At 40.9% G+C, this 14,984-nt stretch overlaps 1 protein-coding gene across 1 annotated transcript in view; it reads left to right on the top strand.

Annotated features, from left to right (window-relative positions):
- The window catches only part of LOC147571447 (EF-hand calcium-binding domain-containing protein 13-like), a 157,988-nt gene that overhangs the window by 75,931 nt on the left and 67,073 nt on the right, over window positions 1–14,984 (top strand). The window contains 2 exon segments of the mRNA XM_086696415.1: window positions 9,927–10,070; window positions 12,147–12,218. Of these exon segments, the coding sequence (XP_086552541.1) occupies window positions 9,927–10,070; window positions 12,147–12,218 (216 nt within the window).

Genomic DNA, 14,984 nt, shown 5'->3' on the forward strand with positions numbered 1-14,984 from the left:
CCATCTGATCCAATGTATCATTCAGGGCCCTTGTTTCTTTATTGACCGTGTGTCTAGATGATCTGTCCATTTCTGTAAGTGGGGTGTTAAAGTCCCCTGCAACTACCACATTCTTATCAATAAGGTTGCTTATGTTTGTGAGTAATTGTTGTATATATTTGGGGGTTCCCATATTTGGCGCATAGACATTTATAATTATTAGCTCTTCCTGATGGATAGACCCTGTAATTATTATATCATGCCCTTCTTCATCTCTTGTTACAGCCTTTATTTTTTTATTTATTTATTTTTTTTAATTTTTTTTTTTTCAACGTTTATTTATTTTTGGGACAGAGAGAGACAGAGCATGAACGGGGGAGGAGCAGAGAGAGAGGGAGACACAGAATCGGAAACAGGCTCCAGGCTCTGAGCCGTCAGCCCAGAGCCCGACGCGGGGCTCGAACTCCCGGACCGCGAGATCGTGACCTGGCTGAAGTCGGACGCTTAACCGACTGCGCCACCCAGGCGCCCCTCTTGTTACAGCCTTTAATTTATTTTTTTTCTTTTTTTTTTTTGTTTTTTTTTTTTTTAATTTTTTTTTTCAACGTTTTTTTTATTTATTTTTGGGACAGAGAGAGACAGAGAATGAACGGGGGAGGGGCAGAGAGAGAGGGAGACACAGAATCGGAAACAGGCTCCAGGCTCTGAGCCATCAGCCCAGAGCCCGACGCGGGGCTCGAACCCACGGACCGCGAGATCGTGACCTGGCTGAAGTCGGACGCTTAACCGACTGTGCCACCCAGGCGCCCCCAGCCTTTAATTTAAAGTCTAGTTTGTCTGATATAAGTATGGCTATTCCAGCTTTCTTTTGACTTCCAGTGGCATGATAAATACTTCTCCATCCCCTCACTCTCAATCTGAAGGTGTCCTCAGGTCTCAAATGAGTCTCTTGTAGAAAGCAAATAGATGGGTCTTGCTTTTTTATCCATTCTGATACCCTATGTCTTTTGGCGCATTTAGTCCATTTACATTCAGTCTTATTATAGAAAGATATGGGTTTAGAGTCATTGTGATGTCTGTAGGTTTCATGCTTGTAGCGATGTCTCTGGTACTTTGTCTCACAGGATCCCCCTTAGGATCTCTTGTAGGGGTGGTTTAGTGGTGACGAATTCCTTCAGTTTTTGTTTGTTTGGGAAGACCTTTATCTCTCCTTCTATTCTAAATGACAGACTTGCTGGATAAAGGATTCTCGGCTGCATATTTTTTCTGTTCATCACATTGAAGATCTCCTGCCATTCCTTTCTGGCCTGCCAAGTTTCAGAAGAGAGATCGGTCACGAGTCTTATAGGTCTCCCTCTATATGTTAGAGCATGTTTATCCCTCGCTGCTTTCAGAATTTTCTCTTTATCCTTGTATTTTGCCAGTTTCACGATGATATGTCATGTAGAAGATCGATTCAAGTTACGTCTGAAGGGACTTCTCTGTGCCTCTTGGATTTCAATGCCCTTTTCCTTCCCCAGATCAGGGAAGTTCTCAGCTATGATTTCTTCAAGTACACCTTCAGCACCTTTCCCTCTCTCTTCCTCCTCTGGAATACCAATTATGCGTAGATTATTTCTCTTTAGTGCATCACTTAGTTCTCTAGTTTTCTCCTCATACTCCTGGATTTTTTTTATCTTTTTCTCAGCTCTCTCTTTTTCCATAATTTTATCTTCTAGTGCACCTATTCTCTCCTCTGCCTCTTCAATCCGAGCCGTGGTTGTTTCCCTTTTATTTTGCAGCTTATTTATAGCATTTTTTAGCTCCTCCTGGCTGTTCCTTAGTCCCTTGATCTCTGTAGCAATACATTCTCTGCTGTCCTCTATACTGTTTTCAAGCCCAGCAATTAATTTTATGACTATTATTGTATATTCACTTTCTGTTATATTGTTTAAATCCTTTTTGATCAGTTCATTAGCTGTTGTTATTTCCTGGAGATTCTTTTGAGGGGAATTCTTCCGTTTGGTCATTTTGGACAGTCCCTGGAGTGGTGCGGGACTGCAGGGCACTTCCCCTGTGCTGTCTCGAATAACTTGCGTTGGTGGGTGGGGCCGCAGTCAGACCTGATGTCTGCCCCCAGCCCACTGCTGGGGCCACAGTCAGACTGGTGTGTACCTTCTCTTCCCCTCTCCTAGGGGCAGGATTCACTGTGGGGTGGCGTGGCCCGTCTGGGCTACTTGCACACTGCCAGGCTTATGGTGCTGGGGATCTGGCGTATTAGCTGCGGTGGATCGGCAAGGTGCACAGGGGCAGGAGGGGCAGGCTTCGCTCGCTTATCCTTCTGTGATCAGCTTTGGGAGGGGCCCTGCGGCACCGGGAGGGAGTCAGATCCGCCTCCGGTGGGATGGATCTGCAGTAGCACAACGTTGGATGTTTGCGCAGTGCAAGCAAGTTCCCTGGCAGGAACTGGTTCCCTTTGGGATTTTGGCTGGGGGATGGGCAAGGGAGATGGCACTGGCGAGCGCCTTTGTTCCCCACCAAGCTGAGCTTTGTTGTCCGGGGCTCAACAACTCTCGCTCCCATTGTCCTCCAGCCTTCCCGCTCTCTGAGCAGAGCTGTTAACTTAACTTATAACCTTCCAGATGTTAAGTCCTGCTTGCCGTCCGAACACACTCCGTCCGGCCCCTCTGCTTTTGCAAGCCAGACTCGGGGCCTCTGCTTGGCCGACAGGCTGCCCCTCTGCCCCGACTCCCTCCCGCCAGTCTGTAGCATGCACCGCCTCTCCACCCTTCCTACCCTCTTCTGTGGTTCTCTCGTCTACGCTTGGCTCTGGAGAATCCGTTCTGCTAGTCTTCTGGCAGTTTTCTGGGTTATTTAGGCAGGTGTAGGTGGAATCTAAGTGATCAGCAGGATGCGGTGAGCCCAGCGTCCTCCTACGCCACCATCTTCCCTGTAGAGGACTTTCATACTCCACTTACAGTAATGGAGAGATGACCTAGGCAGAAAATTAATAAAGAAACAACGGTCTTGAATGATACACTGGACCAGATGGACTTGACAAATATATTCAGAACTTTTTACCCAAAGCAGCAGAATACACATTCTTCTCGAGTGCACATGGAACATTCTCCAAAATAGATCACATACTGGGTCACAAAGCAACCCTAAATAAATATAAAAGGATTGAGATCATACCATGCATATTTTCAGATCACAATGCTATGAAACTTGAAATCAACCACAAGACAAAATTTGGAAAGCCTCCTAATGCATGGAGGTTAAAGAACATCCTACTAAAGAATCAGTGGGTCAATTAGGCAGTTAAAGAAGAAATTTAAAAATATACGGAAGCAAATGAAAATGAAAATATAACATTCCCAACCCTTTGGGATGCAGCAAAGGCAGTCCTAAGAGGAAAATACACTGCAATCCAGGCCTATCTCAAGAAACAAGAAAAATCCCAAATACAGAATCTACCCTCACACCTAAAGGAACTAGAAGCAGAGCAACAAAGAAACCCCAAAGCCAGCAGAAGAAGAGAAATAACAAAGATTAGAGCAGAACTAAACAATAGGGAATCCAAAAAAAACCCCCAAAAAACAAAAAACACAGTAGAACAGATCAATTAATCTAAGAGGTGGCTTTTGGAAACAATACACAAAATTGATAAAACCCTAGCCAGACTTCTCAAAAAGAAAAGAGAGAGAACCCAAATAGATAAAATCACCGATGAAAGAGGAGAGATCACAACCAACACCACAGAAATACAATTATTAGAGAATACTGTGAAAAATTATATGCCAACAAACTGGACAATCTGTAAGAAATTGGACAAATTCCTAGACACCCACACACTACCAAAACTCAAACTGGAAGAAATAGAAAATTTGAACAGACCCACAACCAGTGAAGAAATTGAATCAGTTATCAAAAATATCCCAACAAATGAGTCCCAACAAATGGGCCAGATGGCTACCCAAGGGACTTCTACCAGACATTTAAAGCAGAGTTAGTACCTATTCTTCTCAAGCTGTTCCAAACAATAGAAATGGAAGGAAGGCTTCTGGACTAATTCTATGTAGCCAGCATTACCTTGATTCCCAAACCAGACAGAGACCCCACTAAAAAGGAGAATTACAGGCCAATATCCCCGATGAACATGGATGCAAAAATTCTCAACAAGATACTAGCAAATTGAATTCAACAGTATATTAAAAGAATTATTAACCATGATCAAGTGGGATTCATTCCTGGGCTGCAGGACTGGTTCAGTATTCGCAAATCAATCAATGTGGTATATCACATCGATAGAAGAAAGGATGAGAACAATATGATCCTGTCAGTAGGTGCAGAAAAAGCATCTGACAAAATACAGCATCATTGTGTAAAAACCCTCCAGAAAGTTGGGATAGAAGGAACATATCCTAACATCATCAAATCTACATATGAAAAGCCCAAGCTAATATCATCCTCAATGGGGAAAAACTGAGAGTTTACCCCCTGAGATCAGGAATACAACAGGGATGTCTACTCTCACCACTGTTGTTTAATATAGTGTGGGAAGTCCTAGCCTCAGCAATCAGACAACAAAAGGAAATAAAAGGCATCCAAATTGGCAAAGAAGTCAAACTTTCATTTTTTGCAGATGACATGATACTCTACATGGAAAACTCAAAAGACTCCACCAAAAAACTTCTAGAACTGATACATGAATTCAGCAAAGTTGCAGGATATAAAACCTATGTACAGAAATTGGTTGCATTTCTATACAGCAAGAATGAAGCAATAGTAAGAGAAATCAAAGAATCGATCCCATTTACAATTGTATCAAGAACCATAAAATACCTAGGAATAAGTTTAACCAAAGAGGTAAAAGATCTGTATGCTGAAAACTGTAGAAAACTTATGAAAGAAATTGAAGGAGACACAAAGAATGGAAAGGCATTCCAGGCTCATGGATTGGAAGAAAAAATATTGTTAAAATGTGGATAGTACCCAAAGCAATCTACACATTCAGTGTAATCCCACTCAAAATTGCACCAGCATTCTTCTCAGAGCTAGAACAAACAATCTTTCAATTTGTAGGGAACCACACAAGACCCCGAATAGCCAAAGTAATGTTGAACAGGAAAACCAAAGTAGGAAGCATCACAATCCCAGACTTCAGCCTCTACTACAAAGCTGTAATCATCAAGACAGTATGGTATTGGCACAAAAATAGGCACATAGACCAGTGGAATAGAATACAGAACCCAGAACTGGACCCACAAATGTATGGCCAACTAATCTTTGATGAAGCAGGGAAGAGTATCCAAGGAAAAAAAGAAAGTCTCTTTAGCAAATGGTGCTGGAAGAACTGTACAGTAACATGCAGAAGAAGGAAACTGGACCACTCTCTCACACCATACACAAAAATAAACTCAAAGTGGACGAAGGGCCTAAATGTGAGACAGGAAACCATCAAAACCCTAGAGGGGAAAACAGTCAACAACCTCTTTGACCTCAGCCACAGCAACTTCTTACTTGATACGTCTCTGAAGGCAAGGGAGATAAAAGCAAAAATGAACTATTGGGACCTCATCAAGATAAAAAGTTTCTGCACAGCAAAGGAAACAATCAACAAAACTAAAAGGCAACTGATCGAATGGAAGAAGATATTTACAAATGACATGTCAGATAAAGGGCTAGTATCCAAAGTCTATAAAGAACTTACCAAGCTCAACACCCGACAAACAAACCAGTGAAGAAACGGACAGATGACGTGAGCAGACACTTTTCCAAAGAAGACATCCAGATGGCCAGCAGACACATGAAAAGATGCTCAACATCGCTCATCATTAGGGAAATACAAATCAAAACCACACTGAGATACCACCTCACACAGGTCAGAGTGGCTAAAATTAACAACTCAGGAAACAACAGATGTTGGTGAGGATGTGGAGAAATGGGAGCCCTCTTGCACTTTTGGTGGGAGTGCAAACTGGTGCAGCCTCTCTGGAAAACAGTGTAGAGGTTCCTCAAGAAATTAAAAATAGGATTACCCTACAACCCAGCAATAGCACTACTAGGAATTTATCCAAAGGATACAGGAGTGCTGATTCATAGGGGCACATGTACCCCAATGTTTATAATAGCACTATCAACAATAGCCACATTATGGAAAGAGCCAATGTCCATCCACTGATGAATGGATAAAAAAGATGTGATACACACACACACACACACACACACACACACACAGACACATACCAGAATACTACCGGCAATGAGAAAGAATGAAATCTTGCCATTTGCAACAACATGGATGGAACTGGAGGGTATTATGTTAAGTGAAATAAGTCAGAGCAAGAGAGATATCATGTTTTCACTCATATGTAGAATTTGAGAAACTTAACCGAAGACCATGAGGGAAGGGAAGAGGAAAAAATAGTTTCAAACAAAGAGGGAGGAAGGCAAACCATAAGAGACTTCTGAATACAGAGAACAGACTGAGGATTGATGGGGAGACTGTGGGGGAGGGGAAAATGGGTGATGGGCATTGAGGAGGGTACTTGTTGGGATGAGTACTGGGTGTTGTATGTAAGCGATGAATCATGGGAATCTACTCTTAAAGCCAAGAGCACACTGTATGTTAGCTAACTTGACAATAAGTTATATTTTTAAAAAAAAGCATTCTGTCTCTCTCTCTCTCTCTCTGCCCCTCTCCCATATGCACACACTCTGTCTCTCAAAAAAAAAAAGGCAACTCATGGGGCGCCTCGGTGGCTCAGTCAGTTAAGCATCTGACTGTTGATCTCGGCTCAGGTCATGATTTCACAGTTTGTGAGCTCAAGCCCTGCATCAGGCTCCATGCAACGGTGAGAAGCCTGCTTGGGATTCCCTCTCTCTGCCCCTTCCACATGCTCTCTCTCTCTCTCTCTCACTCAAAATAAATGAATTAATTACAAAAAAAAAAAAAGCAACTCAGAGCTTATGTTCTCTACTTATGCGTTATACCATCTGACTGCCATGGCGTCAGCTCAGGCACACACACGATAATTCTTCCTCACTTCTGGCATCTGGTGATTTCCGTTTCTATTGAGCTTAGCATTCAGTTGTTTAGGCTGAAAAGTTAGGAGTCATTCTTGGTCTTTTTTTTTCCTTATGGCCCTAGCTCCACCACTTCCACTTCTCTGATTCAGTTCATCACCAAATATTATTTTTATTGATATTTTAACTCAGTATAGAGTGTGTTTTGCATTGGAAATTGAAGGGGAATCTGGCTATCGTCATTCTATATTGCCAGTTCTCTCCTTATAGGGGGCACCTGGGTGGCTCAGTCGGCTAAGCGTTCGACTTTGCCTCAGGTCATGATCATGCTGTTCATGAGCCCTGTGTCAGGCTCTGTGCTGTTTGAGCCGTTTGAGCCCTGTGTCAGGCTCTGTGCTGACAGCTCAGAGCCTGGAACCTGCTTCAGAGTCTGTGTCTCCCTCTTTCTCTCTGTCCCTCACCAGCTCATGCTCTGTCTCTCTCTCTCTCTCTCTCAAAAATAAACATTCAAAAATAAAAAATAAAAACACTCATTCATGGGGTGCTTTGGTGGCTCCGTTGGTTGAGCATCCAACTCTCGATTTTGGCTCGGGTCATGGTCTCACAGTTTTGTGGGTTCAAGCCCTATGTTGGCCTCTGTGCTGACTGACAGCATGGAGCCTGCTTGGGATTCTCTCTCTCTCACTGTCTCTCTGTCCCTTCCCTGCTCTCATTCTCTCTGTCTCTCTCAAAATAGAAATAAAATAAACTTAAAAAACCCCACTCATTCAGGTTTTTGACCTTGACATTCCACCTTAGCTTTTTACAAAAGTTAAATCTCACTTTGTTAACTCCATTTGCCAAATTTCTGTTTTCATCTTGTTTACCTCTCGTAGTTTTTTTTAACTCAAGTATAATTAACATACAGTATTACATTAGTTTCAGGTGTGCAGCATAATGATTCAACCATTATTATTTTTTTTTTATTAAAAAAATTTTTTTTCAACGTTTATTTATTTTTGGGACAGAGAGAGACAGAGCATGAACGGGGGAGGGGCAGAGAGAGAGGGAGACACAGAATCGGAAACAGGCTCCAGGCTCTGAGCCATCAGCCCAGAGCCCGACGCGGGGCTCGAACTCACGGACCGCGAGATCGTGACCTGGCTGAAGTCGGGCGCTTAACCGACTGCGCCACCCAGGCGCCCCCATACCATTATTATTTTTAATTTAATATGTTTATTCTTCAAAATTCTTCTCCTTATGTTTTCTGTGACATTGTCATCTCATTTTTTCCCCACCTTATTGGCTTTTCCTCTTTTTTCTTTAAAATTGAGATATAATTGGCATATAACATTGTGTGAATTTAAGGTGTACAAAGTGTTGATTTGATACACTTATATATTGCAATACGATGACCACCATAGTGTTAACTAACAGCATCATCACATCACATAATGATCATTTCTATTTTTGTGGTGAGAACACCAAGATTTATTCTCTTAGCAACATTCAAGTATATAATATAGTATTGCTAACTATAATCACAATGCTGTGCCTTAGAAGCCCAGAACTTATTCATCTTCTAATTGTAAATTAGTACCCTTGACCAGCCTCTTCCCAATTTCCTGGTAACCACCATTCTACTCTGTTTCTGAGTTCTGCTTTCTCAGCTGTGAGACCTTATAGTATTTGTCTTTCTCTGATTTATCTGACCAAGCATAGTGCTTGTCACTCTTTTGTCCCTAATGTCAGGATTTCCTTCTTTCTCATAACTGAATAATATTCCATTGTAGACCTAGCTCTTTTTTGGTCTTGTTTGCTGGCTCCTTCTTTTCTGACTGGCTTTCATATTAGCATGATCCCAGGATCCATTCTGAGTCCCATTCTCTAAGCCTCTTCCCGAATCATCTTATTGCTTTAAATAATATTGCTGTTCTTTTGACTCCCCATGTATCTCATACTTAATATGTATAAAAAAGAATTCTTGCTGTCCATCGATCTTATTCTTTCCCTAGGCTCTCTTACCTCAGTTTTCGACACCACTGTCCACTCAGCTTCTAAGTTCTAAACCTAGGAGTTCTTCATGGCCCCAGCTTCTCATTCAATTCATCACTACATACTCTCAGTCTTGGGGCACCTGGCTGGTGCAGTTGATAAAGCGAGTGACTTTTAATCTCTGGGTTGTAAGTTTGAGCCCCACAATCAGGTGTAGAGATTGCTTAAAAATAAAATCTTAAACAAACTTAAAAAAAATTTTTTTAAATACTTTCAGTTTTATTCTCCAAACACATCCTATGTTTGTCCACTTCCGTTCTCATCACTGTTACCCTTGCTGAAGCCACTGTCATCTTTTTCTCTGAACTAGCTTCCTAACTGCTTGATCTTCCAGAGAGTCTATTCTCTATACAGTAGTAGAGTGATCTTTTTACACATTGGTAATGAGATAATTTCACTCCCTGCCCCTTAAACCTTCCGAAGGTTTTCCATTGGAATTAAAAACAAAACAAAAACAAAACAAAAAACCCCACAAAATTTCTTTCCATGGGCTGCAGTAGTAGATTGAAGAGAAAGTAAGATCCAGGGAACAATGTTCGGGGGAGATGTAGAGCAAAAGCTATTTTGGTTTCATGGTTTAATTCATGGTTTAATCAGTTGGAGTTGTTTATGAACTCAGACTTCTGTAAATCTGTAAGTCAATGAAAACGACTCTTTATATTGGTTATTCAGCAGAGGGTCACTATAAGTTCTTGAAATATTTCAGAATCCTCAAAGAAACACTAATTTTGGTGTTAAATATTTTATTGTGTTTTAATGTTTGAAAATTGGCAATCATTTATAACATATTTGTTATTCTTCTTAGCCATAAAAACCTTAGTTCCTGACTGTTCCAGGTAATAGTTTAACTGTATTAACTTCTTGGACAAGGGTGTTGTAAAACTTGTGTGTGATCTACCTTTCAGTATTGCCTGATGCTATTGAAAACCTCCATAATCTCAGCAAAGGGAAGATGAATATTTCTCACCTGTGGACCACTCTGTCTAACTTGAATAGTAACTTGAAAAAAAATGAATTCCTAGCTGCACTGAAACTAACAACAGTGGATGGTAAGTATTCCAATATTACAATTAAAAGATATATAAGACTGTCGGTCTGCCTTTTGTCAATCTTTTTTTTCCCTTGTATCTTGTACTTGGTTGATATGCCAATACATACACTTAGAACATATAAAGAAACCTCAGATTGTTTGGTTGTCCAACAGAAAAAATGTTAATATCTAATTTATTGTTACTCTAAATTGATCACATATGCATTGACTACCTTCAAGTTGTGTAATATGCAACCGGAAAATGGCATGTCCCCGTGAACACAGGGGACTGTTAGGAAATGTGAAGAGATCTATTCCCGTTTTTTTTTAATTTTTTTTTTCAACGTTTATTTATTTTTGGGACAGAGAGAGACAGAGCATGAACGGGGGAGGGGCAGAGAGAGAGGGAGACACAGAATCAGAAACAGGCTCCAGGCTCCGAGCCATCAGCCCAGAGCCTGACGCGGGGCTCGAACTCACGGACCGTGAGATCGTGACCTGGCTGAAGTCGGACGCTTAACCGACTGCGCCACCCAGGCGCCCCAGTTTCCCGTTTTTTTATTAACATGACTTCAGATATCCATACTGTAAAATAGACTTCGTGGTGGCCACCACCACTACTAAGTTAGCAAGTAAAAAAAGATTCAAACAAAACAAAAATGAGTTTACAAAGTAAAACAAAGACCGTGGACTATAATTTTTCTTAAAAAAAATTTTTAGGGGCGCCTGGGTGGTGCAGTCGGTTAAGCGTCCGACTTCAGCCAGGTCACGATCTCGCGGTCCGGGAGTTCGAGCCCCGCGTCAGGCTCTGGGCTGATGGCTCGGAGCCTGGAGCCTGTTTCCGATTCTGTGTCTCCCTCTCTCTCTGCCCCTCCCCCGTTCATGCTCTGTCTCTCTCTGTCCCAAAAATAAATAAAAACGTTGAAAAAAAAATTAAAAAAAAAATTTTTTTTTAGCATTTATTTCTGAGAGAGAGAGAGACAGAGAGAGACAGAGCAGGAGCGGGGGGAGGGGCAGAGAGAGAGGGAAACACAGAATGAGAAGCAGGTTCCAGGGTCTGGGCTGTCAGCACAGAGCCCGTTGCGGGCCTCAAACTCATGAACCATGAGATCTTGGCCTGAGCCGAAGTCGGACGCTTAACCAACTGAGCCACCCAGGCGCCTCTACAGTTTTTCAAATAAGACTATCATTTGCTGCTGATGTTCTGCATGTAGGAGACAGGTAGTACACAACCACAGGTGAACATTTCCACTCCTTCGTATTTTTCATACCTTGAAGTTACAAATGTACTATTATACTCTTTTATGTGAAATGTTTATGCAAAACTAGCCTAGTAACAAGAGCATGCTGTCTATGGTCTTTGTCAAAGAACTGTCTTTCCCTGTGAGGATTACCTACCCCTTTTTCTTCATTAAGCTCCTGTTTAAGTGAGACTGGTAATTTTGGACTTTAAGTGTGTTGGTTGTTTTGTTTATTAACATATTTGAGATGAGGAGGGTTGATGAAAATATGATACTACCTGATAATAGCGATTTTTTTCCCTCTCTTTTACTGAGACCTTTTATTGGACCTTCAGTACAACGTGATTTAATTCTTATTTTAATGCAGTGGTTTGCAAAGTTTTGAACCTTGTTATTTTTGGTTTTGTATTTATATGTGGTGCTGGTAAAGCAGTAGAATCCTTTTCTTCTAAATGAAATCTTACAGAGTCCCTCAATATATAAATCATAAAAGTTGAGTTTCTCTGAATAAAGTGGGGGAAATGACCAAGTGAACTGCTTAAGTATTTCAACAGAGCTTTAGAAACGTGAGAAAGAACGTAAGCATTCCTGACCTAGGATCCTCTTTTTGACCATGGTGTATGTTAAAAAAGGAAAAAGATGGGGGGGCGGGTGTGCCTGAATGGCTCAATCAGTTAAGCGTCCAACTCTTGATTTCAGCTCAGGTCATGATCTCACAGTCGTGGACTCGAGCCCCTTGTCTGGCTCTGTGCTGACAGGATGGAGCCTGCTTGGGATTCTCTCTCTCCCTCTCTCTCTTCCCCTCCCCCCCCCCAAAATAAATAAATAAACTTAAAAAAATGTTTTTCTTGCAGAAGATGATGAAGTACAGATAGAAGAATTTGGACAAGTGGTAAAGGATATTCGTGATGCCTCCGTGTTAAAAGGTAACTAGTAAATTATTTGTGACTGTTCAATTTACTTTTATTGAATGGATGTCTTTGTGTTTTGTTTTTTAGAATTTCTAGTTCTGTTAATTTCTGCTTACGATGTTGGCATTGAACTGTTTTAAGGCAGGCAAAACTTGATTTTGATTAAAAGTTGGCAGCATCCATGATGAAAGAAAAAAGCCTTTTTCTGGGATGGGGCCTGTGTAAACCTATTTTAAATCCCTTTTTTTGTTGTTATTTGTGTGTGTGTGTGTGTGTGTGTGTGTTTTGTTCTGGACTTTATGTAAAGTCAGATACTAGCTTTACAGTTTTTCAGATATGAAAATTTTCTGTACCATTTTTAGCCTCAGACTTAGGACTCTACGCTATGTAAAGGCTTATATATTATAGAATTTCTCAGAAATCTTCTACCTTTTCCTTTAGTAGACATTCCTCATGTTCCTTTCTTTGGATTTTGTTAACATACAACAGTGACCATGTGCATTTTGGTACCATGGGTATTTCCTACCACTTCCATTTTTGCTTAAAAGTTAAAATCATAGACCTAAAACCAATGGAGATCATACTCAGGGAGTTTGTGTACTTTTCTATTGGGAAAATAAGTTTAAAACTTAATTATCACTGGTAATTTATTTGAATGACATTCAAATGACTATTTGGTCAATGAGCGCTGTCAGGAGAAGAATAACAACATAGGTATATGTTTAGGAAAATGGAAGCGGAGTCATTTCTGGGTGTAAAGAAGTAGATAGATACTTTTCAGATTTTTAAATTTTTTTTTTTCAACGTTTATTTATTTTTGGGACAGAGAGAGACAGAGCATGAACGGGGGAGGGGCAGAGAGAGAGGGAGACCCAGAATCGGAAACAGGCTCCAGGCTCTGAGCCATCAGCCCAGAGCCCGACGCGGGGCTCGAACTCACGGACCGCGAGATCGTGACCTGGCTGAAGTCGGACGCTCAACCGACTGCGCCACCCAGGCGCCCCTACATGTTTATTTAAAAACCACATTAGGGGTGCCTGGGTGGCTCAGTCGGTTGAGCGTCCAACTTTGGCTCAGGTCATGATCTCGCGGTCTGTGAGTTCGAGCCCTGCGTCCGGCTCTGTGCTGACAGCTCAGAGCCTGGAGCCTGCTTCAGATTCTGGGTCTCCCTCTCTCTCTGCCCCTCCCCCACTCATGCTCTGTCTCTCTCTGTCTCAGAAATAAACATTAAAAAAAATTTTTTTTAAAAACCACATTAGTGGGTTTCAGGGACAGGCTAATCGTAATGTACACTGATCCTACTGTTTGTCTTGGAAATCCTTATGACTTTTTGAAGCAGCCCATTCCGTAATTTTTGGACAGCTATAGAACGAGTCAATTGTTTCACATATTTGATGGAAATCCTGCCTTATAATTCCATTCCCAAACTTAACATTTGGACTCTTCCCCCTGTCAGTAGCCCTCCAGGGATGGGAGGAGAGCTCTTATATTTTCTTTCTTTTACGTTGAATCGTCTTTTCTCTGGACTCAGATTTCCCTTCAACCATTCCTCACATGGCCTATTTTTGAAACTTCTTACCAATGACTAATGACTAACTCATGGAACAACATAATATATTAAATTATACTTTCACATAAATTAGCTAATTTTAAAGGAATTTATTATATATTTCTCTTAATGAATTCTGAAAGATTATTTTTTTAGACATGTACTTTAGAAATGTGAAGAGGTTTTTGTTTGTTTGTTTGTTTTAAGGGGGGGGGTGGTCAGTCATGGATTTCCTAGTTCAGATGTTTGATATTATCATGCTAAACATAATAGGCTTTGCTGATTCTCTAAATTGGGTAAAGTGAGCTGACAGGAGCAAGGGGTGTAGGGAAAGAAAGTAGAAAGGGAAGGATTGGAGTTTGGGAGCAGTTGTGACGAATGGAGGGTATTTTTTATGAAATGGTGAGCTCGTTAATAGAATGACTAGAGAAACTTTGGCATACTTTTTTGTTCATAAAGGAATAGCCCACGCAGAACCCGGAGTTTTAACAAAATAATCTTAAGAATAAAGATAAGGGACTATAGAAAACTATAGTGGAGAATGGATTGCTCTACCTTTTTAAATGGCCACATGTGGGTAGTGGCTGCCATTTTGGACAGTGCAAAACTGGAAGAATCCATCAGTTTTACTGTTATGTCCCAAAAATTTAGATCCGTGGACTGAATTACATGTTGCATGTATATTCTCTGTGTTTGTAGCATTGAATGACATCATCGGTACATTGGAATGTATGGAGGAAAGTGATCAGTCTGGCAAGGACAACTATGCAGATGTACTTGGAAACACCAATAGAATTTATTTCACTGATAATAGTTTTCAAGAAATGCTGGATGATTCCTTGCTCGACGGTGAGTTGATTGAGCAGATAACCAGTAACTTGTAATAAAAATTTCTTCTAAAATTTTATCCAAGGTTTTAAAATATTTTACCAAATACTTAATTAATTAAATCTTAATACTTAGTTCCTAAATCCTACTGTAAATGTATTGAAATGCAATTTACTACAGATCAGATTTAGAGATCTATCTTATATTCTATATTCACGGAGGTTTAGTTATTACAATATCAAATTCCTGGATGATCTCTTGGACTGCATTGTAAACTTGGTCTGAAAGTATTTATATATATTGTCATATGGCTTTAAAATGTTTCTTTCGGGGCGCCTGGGTGGCGCAGTCGGTTAAGCGTCCGACTTCAGCCAGGTCACGATCTCGCGGTCCGGGAGTTCGAG

This window comes from Puma concolor, unplaced genomic scaffold (assembly GCF_028749965.1).
Source record: "Puma concolor isolate L17-30 unplaced genomic scaffold, mPumCon1.1.hap2 unalloc_scaffold_27, whole genome shotgun sequence".
Lineage (NCBI taxonomy): Eukaryota > Metazoa > Chordata > Mammalia > Carnivora > Felidae > Puma > Puma concolor.